Here is a 21303-nt window from a genome sequence, read left to right as displayed (position 1 = left end):
AGCTGCAGTTCTTCAAGATGTGCATCCCAGTGGGGCTCCACTTCCGGTACCCCCAGATGGATGAGGGATCTTCAGAATAGAGTCTAGTACAGAAGACAGAACTCCACTGCCAACTGCCACATCAGATCTAGAGGCATGTATCAAGGCATTGTGTTTGGCGAATGTATGTACTGTAGTGGCTCTGCAAGATTGCAAGTACCGGAACGTCCTTAAAGAGGGCCACAGACGCTGTGACCTTGACCTTGTAAAGTACATCAGAACCCTCGCAGGAAGCAGAATATTGGCAGCATTACAACAAGCAATAACAGACCCTGAAATCCACCTTGATAGTATTGGGGTAAAAATAGTGGATCCCCTAGATCTGTCTGCAATGAAAGTGAATAGTCTATTCTAAGACAATATTTCTTCACTTTACCTGGGACCGGCTTGCTGCCTTCCTAGATTGTGTTAGAGAGATATCAGGGACCAATGCCGGTCCACAGACTAGTCATTGAGAACTGGAGATTTCCAAAATGGTTTGGCCCTATCTAGATAGAAGGCCAATGCTCTTCTGATGTCTAAGGTGCAGAAAGAAGCTTCCTGTCTTAAGCGATGTTGTTTTGTGGTTTCTGTTTTTGCTTTTTGGTTTCTTTTTTTTTTGGGGGGGGGGGGGAGGAGAGGGACGGGATGGGACCACTCGTAAATGGAGAGTCTGGTTCAGATGAAACTTTGACACCTGAGGCAGGAATTTATGGTGTGGACATAGGAAAACTTTGTCCTTCAAGAAAACTATAAGAGAAGGATCTGCGATAAAGGCCCTGATCTCTCCAACTCTTTGAGTCGATGTAATGGTCCTTAAAAAGTCATCTTTATAGACAGATTCAATAAGGAACAAATTGCCATAGATCAGGGGGCCAATCTGTGGCTCCAGAGCCACATGCAGCTCTTCAGAAGTTAATATGCGGCTCCTTGTATAGGCACCGACTCCAAGGCTGAAGCTACAGGCACCAATTCTCCAATGTGCCAGGAGGTGTTCACTGCTCAACCCCTGGCTCTGCCACAGACCCTACTCCCACTCCACCCCTTCCCACCCACCCCGAGCCTGCCATGCCCTCGCTCATACCCCCTTCCCCCAGAGCCTCCTGCATGCCATGAAACAGCTGATCAGGAGGTCCAGGGAGGCGCTGATTGGCAGGGCTGTTGATGGGAGCAAGTGGTGGGAGCTGCTGGGAGGCTGATGACGTATTACTATGGCTCTTTGGCAATGTACATTGGTAAATTCTGGCTCCTTCTCAGGCTCAGGTTGGCCACCCCACCATAGATTCATAACAAATGTCTTGTGCGACTTCTGAACTAGATTAAGATTCCAAACCAGAGTGGGGGCTTTTATTTGAGGGAGAGGTTCCCCGGTCCTTTAATGAATCTTATAGTTGTAGGGTGAGAAACACTGAGAACCTTTCCAACAGAGAATGAAATCTGTTATCGCAGCCAAATGAACCTTGATCAAGCTACCTGAGATAAACCCATTTTCTTCAGGTGTAGCAGGTAATCCAGGATAAGTGAAAGTGAGAAAGATTGAGGTGTGAGTCACTGGTGTTACACCAATAGCTCCTCTTTTCTATTTCTGAAGATATACACTATGGGTAGATTTTTTTCCTGTTGTTTAATAACACCTGCTATACCTCTACTGAGGTAGACTATCTCTGCCAACCATTGAGAAGCCACGCCCCACGAGACAGTGAACTTCCAGGTTGGGATGAAGCATTCTCCCCACATCTTGGGAGAGATGAGGGGTGCATGGAAGACTGATAACTAGACAAGGAGACAAACAAGTGAGAGCACCATGCTTGTCTTGGCCACATTGGGACTATTAGGATAGCCCTGGTTTTGTTCTACCTGATCTTGTTCATCACCGTTAGAATTAGAGGCATTGGGGAAAATGAGGAAGGCATCTCCCAGGAAATGGGTGCCTAGACACCCTCTTGAACAGAAAAGATACTTGTTTGTGGCAGTTGGGAAGAGGTCCACTTCCAGACACCTCCACATTCAAAAATATGTCATTTAGGATTCGTGGGTCCAATTTCCATTTATAGTCCTGGGGAAAGTGCCTGATGCTGACATCAGTCATGGTGTTTTGAATACCAGGAAGGTACACTGCCCAAATGCGAATGTGATGGACTATGCACCAATTCCATAACTGCATTGCTTCAGCATGCAGAGCGGGGGATCTTTCACTCCACTGTTTGGTTGATATAAAACATGCAGGCTACACTGTCGGTCATGACCTTGGTACACTGTCCTTTGCTGAGAGGGAGAAAATGGAGACAAGCATTCCTGATTGCCCTTAGTTCAAGTAGGCTGATGAAGAGACTGGTCTCAAGATGATCATCTGCCCTGGATTATATGAACATCAAGATGTGCCTCCATCCGAACAGTGATGCATCTGTCACTGTCGTGACCGTTGGCACTGGTCAGAAAAATGGAACACCTGCGCCGATGTTGTGGTGATCTTTCCACCAGCCTAGGGACTCTTTCACCATAATCAGCAGAGACTCTGATTCCTCTGACACAGTTAAGTCTTAAGTATCTGAATTCTTGAAGTACTAAGTGCAGTGTTGGCACCATCACGGTCTTTCTAGAAGTGGACAGAACCAAGGATTTGGAATGCTCCAATGGGGCACGAACAGAGGCGGATGCTTAGATTTGTTACTGAGGGACCTGCCAAGGTTGGTACCAGTGATAGAGATTTGTCTAACAGTACCAGTTTGGGGCTGTTCAGCTTGGAAAAGAGAGGATTAAGAGGGTATATGACAGAGGTCTATAATATCATGACAGGTGTGGAGAAAATGAATAAGGAAGGGCTACATATGCCTTCTCATAACACGAAAACCAGGGATCCTCCAATGAAATTAATAGGCAGCAGGTTTAAAACAAATAAAAGGAAATAATACCTCACACAATTCAGTCAACCTGTGGACTCATTGCCAGGGGATGTTGTGAAGGCCAAAACTATAATGTGGGTTCAAAAAAGAATTAGATAAGTTCATGAAAGATGGGTTCATCAATGGCTATTGGCCAAGATCATCAGGGATGCAACCCCATGACCTAGATTTGCCCAATCTCTGATTGCCAGAAGCTGGGAGTGGGTGACAAGGGATGGATCACTTAATGATTGTCCCTTCTGTTCATGCCCTCTGAAACACCTGGCATTGGCCACTGTCAAAAGACAGGATACAGGGCTAAATGGACCATTGGTTTGACCCCAGCATGGCAGTTATATTCTTGCGTTCTTACAAGCCCCAAAATTGAGAAAATTATTCCCCAAAAAGGAATACAGACAATTCGGTTTATATGAATTTTTATATCTATCCTAGGAGGGGCTGGTGAATATTAAAGATTCAACAAAACCATTAAAAACAAATCCAAGCCACGAAATGCCCAAACCAAAACACACAAGTTACATTTTACGCTTGATTTAAGGATGAGTAGCATACCACAACATCAAAAAACTGGGAAACTGCCAAGTAAAGCCAACCTCAGCCTGCACCTATGGAAACCAGGCATACAAAATATATTGTGTACACAGTGGACCCTGTTCACTCTTTACTCAAATGATGTACCTGCCATATCACATATGGACTTCACATTACATATCTCTTATACTTAATGTGAGAAGGCACTTATTCTGAAATTCAAAGGACTGCTTATTTTTCTGCACAAGTATACTAATGTTACTACTGTTAGTCCTGTGCTCTTTTGCCTGCATTAACTAGTATTACAGTATTGTTTTAGCATCTAAAATAATTTTTTAAAGGAAACTAATTATTTTCCAGGTATGTAGAAGATTTTTAAAAGCACATTTAAAGGCTCTTCCCTTTAATCAGTTAAGCTTTCAGAAGTATATTTTTAATATTTTGCCTCTGGCATGTGTCTGACAATGATCTGCTTATTAGTTATCTCCTCTCAACAATGTAAAGAGGATCTTTACACAATTCAGTCTCTCCCATTTTCTTCCAAAACCACTGTTGTGAACTCAGCACTGGCATATTTAAAGAGAAGTCAAAATACAGAGCTACATCTAATAGATCAGACTGCCGAAATCATGTTAGCTTGAACGGTTGGTCAGTTTGCCTCTTTCTCCTCTCCATTTCAAGGACAGGATTCAGCAACACCTTAGCATTTGTAACTTGTGTTAACTACCCATATAAAGCTACATGACAGCCAATTTCTGATTTATTTTGTATATATGAATTTGAATTATGGAAAAAATTAAACATAATTTGAGGCACTTAAAAAAAATAAAAAAATCAGTCACAAAATAAAATGTAAGATGATAATTATGCCCCAAATATTTTAAAGGACACAGTCGGCAAAATACCTCTGAAATTTTTTTTCTGGATATAATCATTTGTAACACTTAAGTGTTAAGAGAAAAAAGATTTTTCCATTTACTTTGCATATTTAGCACAATTTGCATATTGTCAATTTCAATGTTTTGTCTACGTAGGCTCTCATCACCATAGCATCTGCTTTCCTCTTCTGTGGGTGTTTCATTTAAAAGAAAATTGGGAATGACTATGCCCACAAAAATTGGTAGGGGAACACTGGAGCAAACGACATACCCTGAAGTTACTTTTAACTCTTCTTTATAAATTGACCAATTTCCCGTTGACCATAATCCTTTAATGCAATGTTATACTGCTTTAACGATGTAAGTTTTTTCAAGGCTGCCACTGGATCATTATGGCCAAGTGATATTTTAGCTATACAACATTATTACACATTTGCAATTTGCTTAAAATAATTTTCTATTATATAGGGTAGAAAATAAGCCACAAACAACAAAGAGCACGCTTCATCCCCCATTTGTTAGGTCCATCCTCCAGAAGACATCTGTGTTTAATACAATACAACCAGCATCAGGAAAAGAAATTTAAAGTTGTATACTGAATGATCTTACTGTTTCTACATGGGTTCATCAAGTTATAATTTCAGACAGGGATGAAACTGGAAAAAAAAAAAGAGGTGGTACTCTCCCAAGCTCCACCCATAACCCAATCTTTGTGACAGCAACAGGAAATACACAGTGATTTGTGCAGATTTTAACATAACGGCCCTTCTTTTCCTGTGAGCTTTGACAGACAATGAGGTTAACAATTCTTGAGGTTTAATGTGTCATTTGGCTTCAGTGTTAATAGCTAACTGAATGGGAACAGTTCATGTTTCAGATACTTTTTGGAGTTGTATGTAGACACAGAGCTTATGTAAACACACCAATATAACTACCTCAGTTTCCAAAGTGATTTTGTTACTTCAGTAACTCCCTCTATTGTGAGCATGAATTGGTTTAAACGAATTTAGAAAACAATTTAGTCAAATCAGTACAATTTCTATGTGGAGACTAGGCCTCAAGTAGATGCAGCTTCCAGTTTAAGCAAACCACAGCAAACTTGCTCAATCTATCCTCTGAATCTCAAATTACAGAATTTCTTAAATTTACAGATCTTTGTTCAAACATAACTCCAGCAATGGTAATAAACCAATCAAGCAAAGTAGATTGAGGGGATAACAGGAAACAAGCATTAAGCTTTTTCAATAATACTAACAGGCATAACCAAGTTTTAATTTAAATATGGTTTTATTCAATTTTCAATCCATAAACTTACCAAATAAGCACTGCTACAATAGGTGATGTTAACCAACATTACAAAAGTCATTTGGAAACCTGATTCTACAAGGTGCCACGTTCCTCCTAATATGCTGAGCACTGAACCTCACCTTTAAGTCAAGGGAATGTGAGGATGCTTAGAACTTCAATAATCAGGCCCTAAGTTAGTAAACAACAGTGTATATTATATGTGGAATGAAGAAAAGAAAGGAAACAGATGGTTTTAGGTGAGGCAGGTGGACAGAGCAGCATTTAAAAATAACATGGGAAAATGAGAAGTCCAACACTGAATTCTGTATGCAAGGCAGCAAAACCTAAGTGCAATATCCAAAAAATGTTATCGTGCACAAACGTCAGATGAGCAAATGCAAGAAGGGTTGTGGGAATGTTTCAATTGTTTTAAACAGTATATTAGATATCAACTAAAACAAATGAATTCTAAAAATTAAGCTGTAGTTTTGCTTTGGCAAGGATCCTTAAACAGGTCCATATGCAGAGAGTGCTTAAGGCTGCAGGATCTAGTTTCTCATTACTTGGACCTGACTAATCTAAACCGACCGACAAACAATAAGGCCTACTTTTTTGCTTTTCATTTTAAGCAAAAGAAACCTCTCCCTTGCCCAGGCAACCCCTAAATCACATTAACAACGTACATATCTTTGTGCCCCACTGTTGGACGTACGCCAGTAAGAATAAATTAAATCAAGAGCAAATAAAAAGGTAAATTTAGGCAGCACCATAGAAACAAGATCATTCTTCAAAGTTTTTAACATAACAAAACATTCTGAAGAAGCTCCGACAAGAAGGGGAGGCAAGGTTTTCATTCCCAATCACGGAGGATGCTGGAGAGCCTTGTGTTCACTACAAAACTGGATCATGTTACTCTACAAGTCTAACAAAACACCTCTTTTCAAGTGCCTCTTGTGTAAATGCAGTCTAGCTTCAACCCCTTAAAAAGTTTTTTAAAAACTATAAAAAACGCTTCAGTTAGCATGAGAAAATGAGACTTTTTTAGTCATTAAAAAAGTCGCTCTGCTCTGCAACATGAATAAAAAAATCTGCTCTAAAAGAAAAATTGACAACCAGGTGAATTTCATTCCCTAAACAAACAACAGGCTTCAAATCATGGCAATTATCAGAAGATGCTATTTTTACCTTTAAATTTAAGTAAATTTAAATAGAATGTATCAGTTCAGATGAGGGTCATATTCCTGTTATAGAAACTATTTATATTGCAATAATTAAAGTATGGTTTCAATATTCACTTTCAAAGCAATCTGGTAATACTTCAAAATCAGGAATATAATACAGTTTGCACATTATTATAATGTACATTCAGCTTTAAAACTTCACCTTACTCATTTCAACACAACATCGATTCTGACCCCACAAGATATTCTTATGAATTCTTGTTCATATATTGTCTTGCGGGGGCAGAGTTAAGGCTGTCTGTGAAATGTGTAAGATGAAATTTTACATCTCAGTGAGAATACCAACTATAAAGATTACAATAGTGACTAACAAATATGCTGCCCTTTGTCAGTGTTTTACCTGGTCAAGAGAATCATGTCACAGTTTCCCTGCTGGCCATACCTCAGCTTCCCTTCAACAGTTGGATAGGTAGTTTGGGTTGGCACTGTGGCCAAATCTTAAAGTACCTTCTCCAGCGTAAACAAATGTTCAAATGAAAAAAATTCCCTGGACCACAATCTTTTTCCCAGCTCTATGCAACCTCCTCCCTTAGATGCAAAGGACTCGGGGGGGGGGGGAAGGGGGGCGAGGAGAGGGGAGGAACAACACTTCTTCTTATCCTCCATGGAAGACCTAGTTTAGGACAAAGTAAACAATAAGCCAGGCTTCAAGCCCACACTTTCATTTTTACTAGGCAACTTTTTGAACTGCTTTCACCAAATCAGTTCAAGGTCTTCCCTCCTCAGTGGAAATCTCCCACACTGACAATCGCCATCAACTCCAGGGCCCAAACAGTCCTTTACCCAAAATGTAAGGAATCTTACACACGCCTTCCTGAAGTTTCTTATTCCCCATCTGCCTATATCAGTGGTTCTCAAACTTCATTGACCATGACCCACTTCTGACAACAAAAATTACTACATCGCCCCGGGACAGGGGACCAAAGCCTGAGCCCCACCACCCTGGGTGGGGGGACCAAAGCCGAAGCCCAAGGCTTCAGCCCCAGGCAGGGGGCTTGTAACCTCAGCCCCGTCACCTAGGGCTGACGCCCTCAGAAGGCTCCAGCTTTGGCCCCAGGTCCCAACAAGTCTAAGCCAGCCCTCGCAACCCCATTAGAACAGGGTTGAGACCCACTCTGGGGTCCTGACCCGCAGTTTGAGAACCACTAGCCTATATGCTTCATCCCCGGCTCTTTCCACCAAGCCTCTTCCCTAGCCTTGCCAAAGAGAGGGGTGGGTCTGAAGAATCTCAGCCAAATAGTAACAATTCTCCCAGTCAGATAAGGAAACAGCATCAGATAAGAATGGGAACAGAGTGCCAGGTACCGCTTTACATATCACCAAACTAGAGTTATTAAAACATGCAAGGATGCTGCCACAGATTTGGTGGAATGTGCCCTAATGCCAGTGGTGAAGAGATTCGTAATAAGTTTGGTGTTAAAAGCCTAAGTGTTTCATCCTATATAAGTAATACTGAGAGCCTCTGTAGAAGATCTGTTATACATCTAAAAAGAATGTTTACTGTGGACAATGTGCAAGACATTTAAATTAAGACTGTAATCATTAACATCAACATCAGGACAAAGGAATGCAAATGTGCAAGTTGCTGGCTTTATGCTTTTAGCTTCTGGATTAACTGTTGGATAAATTTTCATTTCCTATGGAACACAGCCTCAAAGATCAAATAATATGCTCTGGTAGGAAACCCAGCTTCCTAGCAGCTTGGGAAGGGGATTCTCAGCAGGGAGCTGGTCGTGAATTCTCACTAATAGGCTCCCCTTCATCAACAGTGTCTCTACTAGACAGAGCTCGAAAGTTCCACTCACCACTGGAAATGGGATTTTCCACACTGGCGAGTGTTTGCTGCAGTCACAGAGCAGAGCTCTGCCACTCCACAGGCGGCCTCTCTGTGGAGGAACAGACTGCAGGGATCCAAAAGGCCTCGTGACCCTCACAGAAATGAAGACTAGTTGTTCACCAGTTTCCAATTGCTTCCCCTGTTTCTTGGCTCTGTAATAAATGTCAGTGAACAGCCCCTTCCCCTGCCTACTTGCTAATTCTCCTTCCCTGGGTCTGCAGGGAGAGTGAAGATCTTTCAAGTTAGGAAGGTGCATGGCTGGCTGAGGAGATGGTGAGAAAATAATTCCCATTTAGAAAATGTAAGGAATCTTTTGTCTCACTGTAAGATGCAAGTAAACTCTGCTCCTGAGAACAATTTTCAAATTAAAATATTTTATTTAAGATTAAAATATAAATTTAATAGGATTCCACAAAAAAGAGAAGGGCTAACAATGCCTCGGGCTACTTTGCTGCTTTACTCTACAAGTGGCATGGTTCCGGAAGAGTACTGAAAAATGAAGATAGGATGCATGCTATCTTCCTGCCCCTTACTTTCCTGCCTCAGGACCAAGAAATAGATACACCATCTTCTTCAACGCTTAGCCAAAAGGTCAGTCGTAGCGATTGTTCGGCATTTGGTCCGCTTCTGTGTGGCTGCAAGGGCTTCACAGGCCAAGAGTCCAACAGCGGAACAGACTAGATGCACCCATGTGTGGTGGTCTGCCTCTGGGCCACCTCCATCCCTTGGTTGGTGTAATTTTATTCCAGATGTTACAAGCCACCCAGAGAATGGCATTCACCGGAACATCTTGCAGCATTCTGGTGACATATCTGAAAAGCATAAGACACTGTCTGCAGGCAACGGCCCCAGTAGTCTATAGACCAAAGCACCCATAAACATCTGCGTTACAAATAATGTCTTTTCACTTGATGCTCAAAATATAACGTTGGCATTTTGCGTGGAAAGCCTCCAGCTTTGCCCAGTCTGAGCGGCGTTGTGTCCATCTTTCACAACTGTACAGCAGTAGAGAGAGAATACAGCTCAAATAGAGCCAGAACTCAGTTGTCATGCCAAGATGATGCTGATTCCATATTCGCTGTAAACGACCCATGGCAGACATTGTGATGCCAATCTGGTGAAGAACCCCCATATGAGAGCTGGAGAAACTGGTGAGTATAGAACCCAAATACACCTCTATCTTGATATAACGTGGTCCTCGGGAGCCAAAACATCTCACCGTCTTATAGGTGAGACCGCGTTATATTAGGTTTTGGTCCAGTGTGACGTGCCGGATTGGACCGGCTTCCCTGGCGGTGATTTAAAGGGCCCGGTGCTCCAGCAGCTGCAGGGAGCCCCAGGCCCTTTAAATCACCGCTGGAGCTCCAGCAGCGGGGCTGGGGCGGGGATTTAAAGGGCCCGGGGCTCCCCGCAGAGGCCAGAGCCCCGGGCCCTTTAAATCACCGCCCAAGCCCGGCTGCCAGAGCCCTGGCAGGGATTTAAAGGGCCCGGTGCTCCAGCTGCTGTGGGGAGCCCCGGGCCCTTTAAATCACCGCCGGAGCTCTGGCAGCCGGGCTCGGATGGGGATTTAAAGGGCCTGGGGCTCCCCGCTGTTTTACCGTATTATATCCAAATTCATGTTATATCGGGTCGCGTTCTATGGGGGCAGAGGTGTAGCAAGAGCAGCAGACTGCTTAGACAGTTTCATTATTCAAAGAGATTGGAGTCGTGGGTGCAGGGGCAGCGCTAGCCATTTCACCGCCCCAAGCACGGCGGCACGCCGCAGGGGGCGCTCTGCCGGTCGCCGGGAGGGTGGCAGGCCGCTCCGGTGGACCTCCCGCAGACGTGCCTGCGGAGGGTCCACTGGTCCCGCGGCTCCAGTGGACCTCCCAGCAGAGCACCCCCTGCGGCATGCCGCTCCAAGCACGCTCTTGGCGTGATGGGGCCTGGAGCCGCCCCTGCGTGGGTGGACCTGATTCTAGGTTTGGCAGCTTTGTCTTTGATCACAAAACATGGAGACCAACCTTGACTCCTCCATTTGGGGGAGTGCCTCGCAAAATCTGTTGTGGCCCCGTACTAGAACATAAGAAAGGCCGTACCGGGTCAGACCAAAGGTCCATCTAGCCCAGTATCTGTCTACCGACAGTGGCCAATGCCAGGTGCCCCTGAGGGAGTGAACCTAACAGGCAATGATCAAGTGATCTCTCTCCTGCCATCCATCTCCATCCTCTGACGAACAGAGGCTAGGGACACCATTCTTACCCATCCTGGCTAATAGCCATTTATGGACTTAGCCACCATGAATTTATCCAGTCCCCTTTTAAACATTGTTATAGTCCTAGCCTTCACAACCTCCTCAGGTAAGGAGTTCCACAAGTTGACTGTGCGCTGCGTGAAGAAGAACTTCCTTTTATTTGTTTTAAACCTGCTGCCTATTAATTTCATTTGGTGACCCCTAGTTCTTGTATTATGGGAATAAGTAAATAACTTTTCCTTATCCACTTTCTCAACATCACTCATGATTTTATATACCTCTATTATGTCCCCCCTTAGTCTTCTCTTTTCCAAACTGAAGAGTCCTAGCCTCTTTAATCTTTCCTCATATGGGACCCTCTCTAAACCCCTAATCATTTTAGTTGCTCTTTTCTGAACCTTTTCTAGAGCTAGAATATCTTTTTTGAGGTGAGGAGACCACATCTGTACACAGTATTCGAGATGTGGGCGTACCATGGATTTATATAAGGGCAATAATATATTCTCAATCTTATTCTCTATCCCCTTTTTAATGATTCCTAACATCCTGTTTGCTTTTTTGACCGCCTCTGCACACTGCGTGGACATCTTCAGAGAACTATCCACGATAACTCCAAGATCTTTTTCCTGACTCGTTGTAGCTAAATTAGCCCCCATCATGTTGTATGTATAGTTGGGGTTATTTTTTCCAATGTGCATTACTTTACATTTATCCACATTAAATTTCATTTGCCATTTTGTTGCCCAATAACTTAGTTTTGTGAGATCTTTTTGAAGTTCTTCACAATCTGCTTTGGTCTCAACTATCTTGAGTAGTTTAGTATCATCTGCAAACTTTGCCACCTCACTGTTTACCCCTTTCTCCAGATCATTTATGAATAAATTGAATAGGATTGGTCCTAGGACTGACCCTTGGGGAACACCACTAGTTACCCCTCTCCATTCTGAGAATTTACCATTAATTCCTACCCTTTGTTCCCTGTCCTTTAACCAGTTCTCAATCCATGAAAGGACCTTTCCTTTTATCCCATGACAGAACAACGTCATCAGCATAGTCAAGATCTGTGTGCGCGAGATCACTGACTTTAATACTTATGGACCTGACAGAATACTGCATTATGAAATCATTGTCCAACAAAAGAGTGCAGAGGCCAAGACACAGTTCTGCCTGACACTAGACTCTGATTTGAAAGGTGCCGACATCCAATTCTCAAGATGTACACGGGCAGTGGTTCCATAATGCAGCTCACTAATAGAGTCCAACACAGTGGTTGGGACCTACGCCCTTTAAGGCCTTCCATAGCGTGACTTGATCAATTGACTCAAACGCTGCCTTAAGATACACCGCAAGTTCAAGAAGCCCCTATATGTAATGTATGTGTATCTCCAACAACAAGCAAAGATCCAAAATGGCGTCTAATCAGGACCTGTTCCTTGTAACGCCTGACTGTTAGGGGCGATGCTTCTGATGTAGCAGGGGCTCCAAACGCACCAAGAGAACATATGCAAACACCTTCCCTGGCACAAACAACAAGGAGATTGACCTGTAGCTCTTACATTCCCTTACCCTTATAAAGTGAGACCACAATACCATTCTTGGTTTGCAAGGTTCCAGTTCTCCACACCAGACAAAAAAAGGGCCAGAAGTGATTCCACTACAGGGTCAATAGTGCATTTCAGCAGCTCCAGCAGTATGTCATCAGTGCCGGCTGCACATCCATTGATCAATTGCAAATAGCTCACGTCACTTAATCCAATGTTGGTGTGTCAGTACAAGTGCCTTATTGCACATCTTAAACATCGGCACGGTCACCTCACTGTCATAATAGTCCACCGGGAGCCTCACTGATCAACTCCTCCCCCTTTCCCCCAGAGCTTCCTGCACACCGTGAAACAGCTAAACACAGCAGGCAGGAGGTGCTGGGAGGGAGGGTAAGGAGTAGATCAGCAGGGCCCCCGGCGGACAGGAGGCGCTGTGGGGAGGGAGCTGGCTAGTTTTTGACAGCAGTAGCCTCTTCTGTAGGTAAAGAGAATATTTTCTTCATTTCACTTTATTCAACTAGTTCAAAGTTAAGAAACCAATTGGGAGTTGAAAAAGCAAGGAAGTTTGTTTTCTTCTTCCAATCCATGAATAAGAACTAGAACAGGGGTTGGCAACCTTTCAGAAGTGGTGTGCCAAGTCTTCATTTATTCACTCTAATTAATTTAAGGTTTCACGTGCCAGTAATACATTTTAACGTTTTTAGAAGGTCTCTTTCTATAAGTCTATAATATATAACTAAACTATTGTTGTATGTAAAATAAAAAAGGTTTTTAAAATGTTTAAGAAGCTTCATTTAAAATTAAATTAAAATGCAGGGCCCCCCGGACCAGTGGCCAGGACCCGGGCACTGTGAGTGCCACTGAAAATCAGCTCGTGTGCCGCCTTTGGCATGCGTGCTATAGGTTGCCTACCCCTGAACTAGAAGAGGAGATCAACTAGTTCTTAAATCTTAAAGGACAAGGTCACACACTACAGATAATATTTCCAATAAAAGATATTACCTCACTCACTGCATCTGCGTTAAATAAATCAGTTTTAAATACAAAACATGTTTTGATAAAATATTGATAAACTTTTGTATGTATCCATCACATTTAAGGGAATTTTATTTAACAGAAATAATTTTAAAATGCTGTTTTTATGCAATTAAGCTTTATTTGGATTGAATTCAATTGACACAAACAGCACGTAAAAAACTAATCTAGCAAATAAGAAATGCATCATTCACCTTTTCTAACATAATAAAAATGTAAAAATTAATAACCTGAATAAATGTAAGATTTACAATTGCTCAAATAAATGTGTATGTATATAAACACATACATGCACAATGTAGCCTCTCGATTAGCAAAAATCAGCACCAGTTTAGTGTAAATGCTATATTTAGTCGCAAATCAACAGGTTCTAATGTTTACCAACCAATGAGAACCACATTTTCTTTCAGAAATTTTTTTTTTGCATGTGTACTTTTTAGTTAAAGTTGATTATTTAAATCAATGCACCCTGTGCTCTGGGGATGAATCAGGGTTCACTGAATTCATTGTATTGTAGTGAGGTATTGTCTGCAGGACCCCTGCTTCATTTGTTGCAGAAACTGGAGAGTGTGGAGTGAATGAGGCAAGGGATTGCATGAAGAGAAAGGATGGTCTGGTAGTTAATGCAATTAAATGCGGCCCTGGGAATTTGGATTCTATCCCTGCCTCTGCCACAGAGTTCCTATATGCTGGGCAAGTCACTTGAACCAAACTTTTCGTAGGTGGTCATTAATTGTGTGTTCTTCGTTTTTTTAGGTGCTTGATTTCAGACCTGCATCTGATTTGCAGAAATGCCAAGCACTCTCACATCTGCAACTGAAGTCAATGGGAGCTGTGCTTTGAACATATAGTGTTTTATAATGCTAAGTACTCTGAAGAAATCAGGTCCTAGGCATCTCAGTTCGGGTACTCCAAATCAGTGGCTTTTTTGCCCTAATCGCTCTATGTCTCGGTTTCCCATGTGTAAAAGAGGAGTGATAATATCCCATCTCCTTGCCTAGCCCATCTCATTTCTCCCTTCATCCAATCTTTCTCTGGAGCATGGTTTTATAATGGAATGGGTCAAGCAAATTTAAGAGCTGGTGCTACTAGCCCCCACCTAGCATATAGTCAGAGAATTTAGATAGACGCATAGTGACCCTGGACAAGTCACTTCACTTCTATGCCTCACTTTTCCCACTTTTTAAATTGGGAATAATGATACTTGCCTTCCTCAGTAAATAACTTTGAAATCGATGAAAACTCAGTCTGTAAGAGCCATGTATTATATCTGAGGCTAGTAACATTTCCCTAAAGTCCTTCAAGTTATCAGGAGAAACATCTATTCATAGCAAGATAGTTTCTAAAAACAATTCAGTAATAAGGCAAATGGTAAAATAAGACAGCGTTCCCTGGTTATAATGGCAGATTCATCAATACAGCAATATTTGGCAAATCTACTTGCCCTAGCAAATGAGTTAATTTTTCTAGCTACACTGAATGACAGTTCTAACAGTCAACTGAATCATTTTTTCCACATATAGAAACTTAAAGAAATGTAAGGAACCTGGAGTGCTTTTTTTTTTTTAAACTGTTTTATGCACACCACCAGTCATGTAAAAATCTTTTATCAACCAACATTTATAGTTAAAATGACAATTCTGGCACTGCAACACTGAACAGCTAAGAAGTCACTAGTTTTGCTCACATTCTTTACATTCCTTCCAATATTCTTTTGTAGGAAAGATATGACTAAGGCTATGTCTACACTGTACACCTTACAACGGCGTGGCTGTGCTCCTGCAGCTGCACTGTTGTAAGGTAAGCAGTGTAACCACTCTGTCCCAGCGACAAAATAAAACCTCCTCCAACGAGGAGTGGTAGCTTCGTCACCAGGAGCGTGGCTCTTGCTGATGAAGCGCTGTCCACGCTGGCACTTTTCATTGTTAAAACTTCTGTCATTCGGGGGGGGTGTTTTTTCACACTCGGGGGCAACAAAAGTTTTAACAAAAGTGCCAGTGTAGTCAAAGTCTTAGTATGCCAGGTTTAGGTATGTCTATATAATTTTCTCACATCTTAGCTCAAATCTCAGCTGTACATGCCATAATTTCATTTTGGAAGTAAGCAACATCAAAAGAAATAAATACATCACATAGTAACCTTCTTTAAAATCACAAACTGTTTACACAATATCTAACTCCAAACACATAAAATAAGCTTTCTGGAACTGGAGGAAACTCTACCAGAGAGAACTGTCAGCATGTCTCCAGGTTAACTGACTCGCAATTACCCGAACATATGGTGTCACTGAAGCTTTTCAGATCTTTTGGATTCATCAAAGTTACAGAAGCAAAACAGCTAGAGATACTGTCTTCAGCAGCGGTTTTCAAACTGTGGGTCGGGACTCCAACGTGGGTCACAACTCCATTTAAATGGGGTCACTAGGGCTGGCTTAGGCTTGCTGAGGCCCAGGCTGAAGACTGGCCCTGAGCGATGAGGCTCTAAGCTCAAGAGCTTCATCCCCGGGTGGCGGGGCTCAGGTTACAGGCCCCATGCTTGGGCTTCAGCTTTGTGCACCACCACCACACACCCACCCCCCCCGCCTGGAATGGTGGGGCTTGGGCTTTGCCCCCCACCCGGGGCAGTGGGACTCGGGTGGGTTCAGGCTTTGGTCCCCCCTCCTGGGGTTACATAGTAATTTTTGTTGTCAGAAGAGGGTCGCAGTACAATGAAGTTTTAGAACCCCTGGCCTTACTTAGCCATACTGGCAAAACATCACTCATAATAGATACACTTCCAATTCTGATTTACCTACTGAGTACACCTGCATGTAGTTTCATTGGGGGTGGGGGGAGAATTGTGTTTAGTCCATGACAGTTTAAGCAGGTTTCTAAGGGCTAGTCTACACTGGCAATGCTAGAGCACCAAAAAACCACCTCCACACAGGGCACAGCTCCCAACGCTGGTACACTGTCTACACCGGCATTTTACAGCGCTGAAAACTGCTACGCTCAGGGGGGTGTTTTTTCACACCCCCGAGAGAGAAAGTTGCAGCGCTGTAAAATACCAGTGTAGACAAGCCCTAATACACATTTCAAATGCTTGACCAGAGGTGGGCAAACTTTTTGGCCAAAGGGGCCACATCTAGATATGGAAATTGTATGGCGGGTAGTGAATACTCACGAAATTGGGGTTGGGGTGCGGGCTCTGGGGTGGGGCCAGAAATGAGGAGTTCAGGGTGCAGGAGGGGGCTCTGGGTTGGGTTACGGGGCAAATGGTGAGGGCTCTGGCTGGGGGTGTGGGCTCTGGGCTGGGGATGAGGTATTGGGGGTGCAGGAGGTTGATCTGGGCTGGGACAGAGGGGTTCAGAGAGCAGGACGGGGATCAGGGCTGGGGCAGGGGGTGGCGGTTACTTCAAACAGCTCCCAGAAGCAGTGGCATGTCCCCCCTCTGGTTCCTACGTGGAGGTGCAGCCAGTCAGCTCTGCACACTGCCCTGTCCGCAGGGGCTGCCCCTGCAGCTCCCAGTGGCCACGGCTGCCGGCCAATGGGACAGGGGCGGCTCTAGACACCAGCGCGCCAAGCAGGCGCTTGGGGCGGCCGTTTCCCGGGGGGGCGGCATTTGGCTCCGGTGGAGCTGCCGCCGGCATGCCTGCGGCAGGTCCACCGGAGCCCGGGACAAGCGGACCTGCCGCAGGCATGACTGCGGCGGGTCCCGTCTTCCCGCGGCTCCGGTTGAGCTCCCGCAGGCATGACTGCGGCAGGTCCGCTCGTCCCGGGCTGTCGCAGGCATGCCGGCAGGAGCTCAACCGGAGCCGCGGGAAGAGGGGACCCGCCGCGGGACCGGGGAAGGGCGGCGCAGCGCTCCGCGCTGCTTGGGGCAGCCCGATTTCTAGAGCCGCCCCTGCAATGGGAGCAGTGTGCAGAGCCCCCTGCTGCCCCTTCGTGTAGGAGCCAGAAGGGGGACATGCCGCTGCTTCTGGGAGCCACATGGAACGGGGCAAATCCCTGATCCTGCTCCCTGTCAGGAGTGGGGCAAGCCCCGGACCCCGCTCCCCAGCAGGAGCTCGAGGGCTGGATTAAAACATCAGGAGAGCCAGATGCGGCCCCCGGGGCTGTGGTTTGCCCACCCCTGCAGTGCTAGACTCACATGTCCATGATTAGTAGGGCTTATAAGCAAGAAAAATTATATAAGGAAGCTGACAAAATATACAAGAGTCATCTGACCCTTTTAATCCTGTATATTTAATAAAGCAGCCATACAGTAATAAGTACAACCAATGTAAAAATGTTAAGACAACAAAAAAAACTAACTGCAGAGCAAGCCGCAGGGGAAAAAGTGTGTTTACATAGCTATTCACCCTCAGGGCTCATCAGCTCCAAAATTAACTATGCACTCCCAGTGCTTGATTAGTTGGAGTCATTTCTAGTTTATACCTTCTATGCAAATAATGTTTTAAAGCAGCAGTTCTCAAACTGGGAGTCAGGACCCCTCAGGGGGTTGTGAGATTATTGGGGGGGGAGATCACGAGCTGTCATCCTCCACCCCAAACTCCACTTGGCTTCCAGCATTTATAATGGTGTTAAATATATTTAAAAGTGTTTTTAATTTATAAGGGGTGGGGGGTTACACTCAGAGACTTTCTATCTGAAAGGGGTCACCAGTACAAAAGTTTGAGAATCACTTTTTTAAAGCCTGCACTGTAAAAGGTTTTTTCCACTAAGCCACAGGCCAGCCACCTCCTAAAAAACCCAAACCATTTTAGCAGCTTATACATTTCTTTTGTTAAGCTCCAACCATAAAAATCAATCAAACCAAGGTCTGAAATGACAAAATTTAAGAGGAGCCCTTACTAAAACCAAACCTCTACTTCACATAGAGGAACGGCAAGCACAAAAATGTGGTAAAATAATTTGAGATATGCCCTATCAGAGGAAAGCAAGTTGTATCATGGTGCAGAAATCATCCTACTTATTTGTGCAGTGATTATGAAACTGCCTGGAAGTTGAGATTCCTTTCACACACTTTCCCAATTACTGTCAGGTCTCTTCAGTGCCCTCTGAATGCCGCTCATCCCACTAATAAAACCTTGGGCCTCAACTCGCTGTTTTTGGTTTTACCCTGCTCCGGCAACATTACACGCTGCACTGCTGAAGCTGGGAACCTTCCACCACCACAATGGGCCCTGTGCCCTCCCGACAGACCCTGGGCAGCTAAGCCTACGGCAACCCCTCTCTCCTGACTCCCCACACAGAGGGGCCCGGGAGCCCCCCGCCCTCCCTACACACCCGCGCGCGCACACAGCGGGCCCCGCCGCCTCCCCACAGCAAGACCCTACCTCTGCGCGCACCTACCCACCCACAGCGCGGGGGCCGGCGGAGCCCCCCGACCGCTGACCTCGACACCTGCCTCCTCCTCGACGTCCGGCCACCCCCCACTCGCCCTCCCCGCGACCGGGGCCTCCCGGCCCGGCCGCCCCGGCGCACTTACCGATCAGCCGGCGCACCTCCTCTTCGCTCATGTAGACGCTGAGGCCGGGGCCTGCGGGGGAGCCCGCGCCGAGCGGGTCGGAGCTGGGGCCCGCCTGGCTCTCGGCCCCCGCGGCCAACAGCAGCAATAGCAGCGGCAGGAGATGGCGACGCGGGGCCCTCCGCCGAGCCGCGGGGCCGCCGGGCAGCGCACGGTCCCCGCCGCTCCAGGGCCGCCCCGCCACCTCTGCCCCGCGGCCCCTGCCCCGACTGTCCGGCCCCATCGCTCCTCGGGGAGCGGACCCCGCCCGGCCCCTCACACGCCGCAGCCCGCCCCGCCGCTCATGCTCGAGCTCCCGCCGGGCCGCTCGCTCCGCTCCCGCCGCAGGCCCCGCCCCCCGGGCCGGGCTCTGACCGACCGACGCGCCGCCCACCAGCTCGCGCAGACTAGCGCGCGCGCGCCACCGCCTCCACTCCCGAGGGCCCGCGCGCAACGCCCACCCGAATCCCGCGCATGCGTCACACCGGGCCGGGCATGCGCATTAGCCACGCCCCATCCCTTGCCTCTATTATCACAGGCCACGCCCCTTCTATCACCTCTTGGCCCCGCCCCCTGGACCCTCCTCAAATGACCCCCCCATTATCCATCAATGTGTCCCACCACGTCCCAGCATGGTGTCCCAGTCCATATTCACCCTATTTAGGGTGATCAGATATGTTGATTTTATAGGGAATTTGTCTTATAAGGGGGCTACTCCCCCACCCATCCTGATTTTTCACACTTGCTATCTCAGGGGTTCTCAAACTGGAGGTTGGGACCCCTCAGGGGGTCACGAGGTTATTACATGGGGGGTTGTGAGCTGTCAACCTCCACCCCAAACCCTGCTTTGCCTCCAGCATTTATAATGGTGTTAAATATATTATTAATTTATAAGGCGGGGGTTGCACTCAGAGACTTGCTATATGAAAGGGGTCACCAGTAAAAAAGTTTGAGAGCCACTGTGCTATCTGGTCACCCTACCCCCATTAGCCCATACTCCCTCCCCTCCCCCTCTTCTCCACACAATTTCCTTCATAATACTCCTTTCTATCTTTCCTCTTGGCATACCCTCTTCCCTTCCTGCTCAATTCCCTTTATCTTTTCCCAGAGCCCCACTAAGGCATAGGCACTATAGGCCCATGGCTAGGGTCCCAGCTCTTGGAGTCACATAGTCATACCAGAATCTCAGCTTTCATGGGATTCATGATGTGACGGAGAGACTGCCGAGACTCATCAAGCCCTCAGATCGCTACCTCTTCCTGCTTCTCCACGTGGGCACCAATGATACTGCCAAGAATGACCTTGAGCGTATCACTGCAGACTAGGTGGCTCTGGGAAGAAGGATAAAGGAGTTTGAGGCACAAGTGGTGTTCTCGTCTATCCTCCCTGTGGCAGGAAAAGGCCAGGGTAGAGACCGTCGAATCGTGGAAATCAACGAATGGCTATGCAGATGGTGTCGGAGAGAAGGGTTTGGATTCTTTGACCATGGGATGGTCTTCCAAGAAGAAGGATTGCTAGGCAGAGACGGGCTCCACCTCACGAAGAGAGGGAAGAGCATCTTTGCAAGCAGGCTGGCTAACCTAGTGAGGAGGGCTTTAAACTAGGTTCACCTGGTGAAGGAGACCAAAGCCCCGAGGTAAGTGGGGAAGTGGGATATCGGGAGAAAGCACAAGTAGGTGAGTGCAAGAGGGGAGGGCTCCAGCCCCATACTGGGACACCAGGACGATCAGTGAGTTATCTTACATGCCTATACACAAATGCAAGAAGCCTGGGGAACAAGCAGGGAGAACTAGAAGTCCTGGCACAGTCAAGGAATTATGATGTAATTGGAATAACAGAGACTTGGTGGGATAACTCACATGATTGGAGTACTGTCATGGATGGATATAAACTGTTCAGGAAGGATAGGCAGGGCAGAAAAGGTGGGGGAGTTGCGTTGTATGTAAGAGAGCAGTATGACTGCTCAGAGCTCCAGTATGAAACTGCAGAAAAACCTGAGAGTCTCTGGATTAAATTTAGAAGTATGAACAACAAGGGTAATGTTCTGGTGGGAGTCTGCTACAGACCACCAGACCAGGGGGATGAGGTGGACGAGGCTTTCTTCCAGCAACTAACAGAAGTTGCTAGATCACAGGCCCTGGTTCTCATGGGTGACTTTAATCACCCCGATATCTGCTGGGAGAGCAATACAGCAGTGCACAGACAATCCAGGAAGTTTCTGGAAAGTGTAGGGGACAACTTCCTGGTGCAAGTGCTGGAGGAACCAACTAGGGGAAAAGCTCTTCTTGACCTGCTGCTCACAAACAGGGAAG

At 45.8% G+C, this 21303-nt stretch overlaps 1 protein-coding gene across 2 annotated transcripts in view; it reads right to left on the bottom strand.

The window, feature by feature from the left end:
* Positions 1 to 19447, bottom strand: part of RYK (receptor like tyrosine kinase) — a 125007-nt gene extending 105560 nt beyond the window's left edge. The window contains exon 1 of one of the 2 annotated variants that reach the window (XM_039488365.1): positions 18974 to 19447. In XM_039488365.1, the coding sequence (XP_039344299.1) occupies positions 18974 to 19235 (262 nt within the window). In that variant the 5' untranslated portion in view covers positions 19236 to 19447. The remainder of the gene's footprint in view (positions 1 to 18973) is intronic. The other variant, XM_039488363.1, reaches the window with a different exon arrangement.
* Positions 19448 to 21303: the final 1856 nt, after the last annotated feature.

The sequence above is a fragment of the Mauremys reevesii genome, linkage group 9 (assembly GCF_016161935.1).
Source record: "Mauremys reevesii isolate NIE-2019 linkage group 9, ASM1616193v1, whole genome shotgun sequence".
NCBI classification, from domain to species: domain Eukaryota; kingdom Metazoa; phylum Chordata; order Testudines; family Geoemydidae; genus Mauremys; species Mauremys reevesii.
Note: the sequence above shows the minus strand (reverse complement) of the source record. Positions and strands in the feature narration are given on the sequence as shown.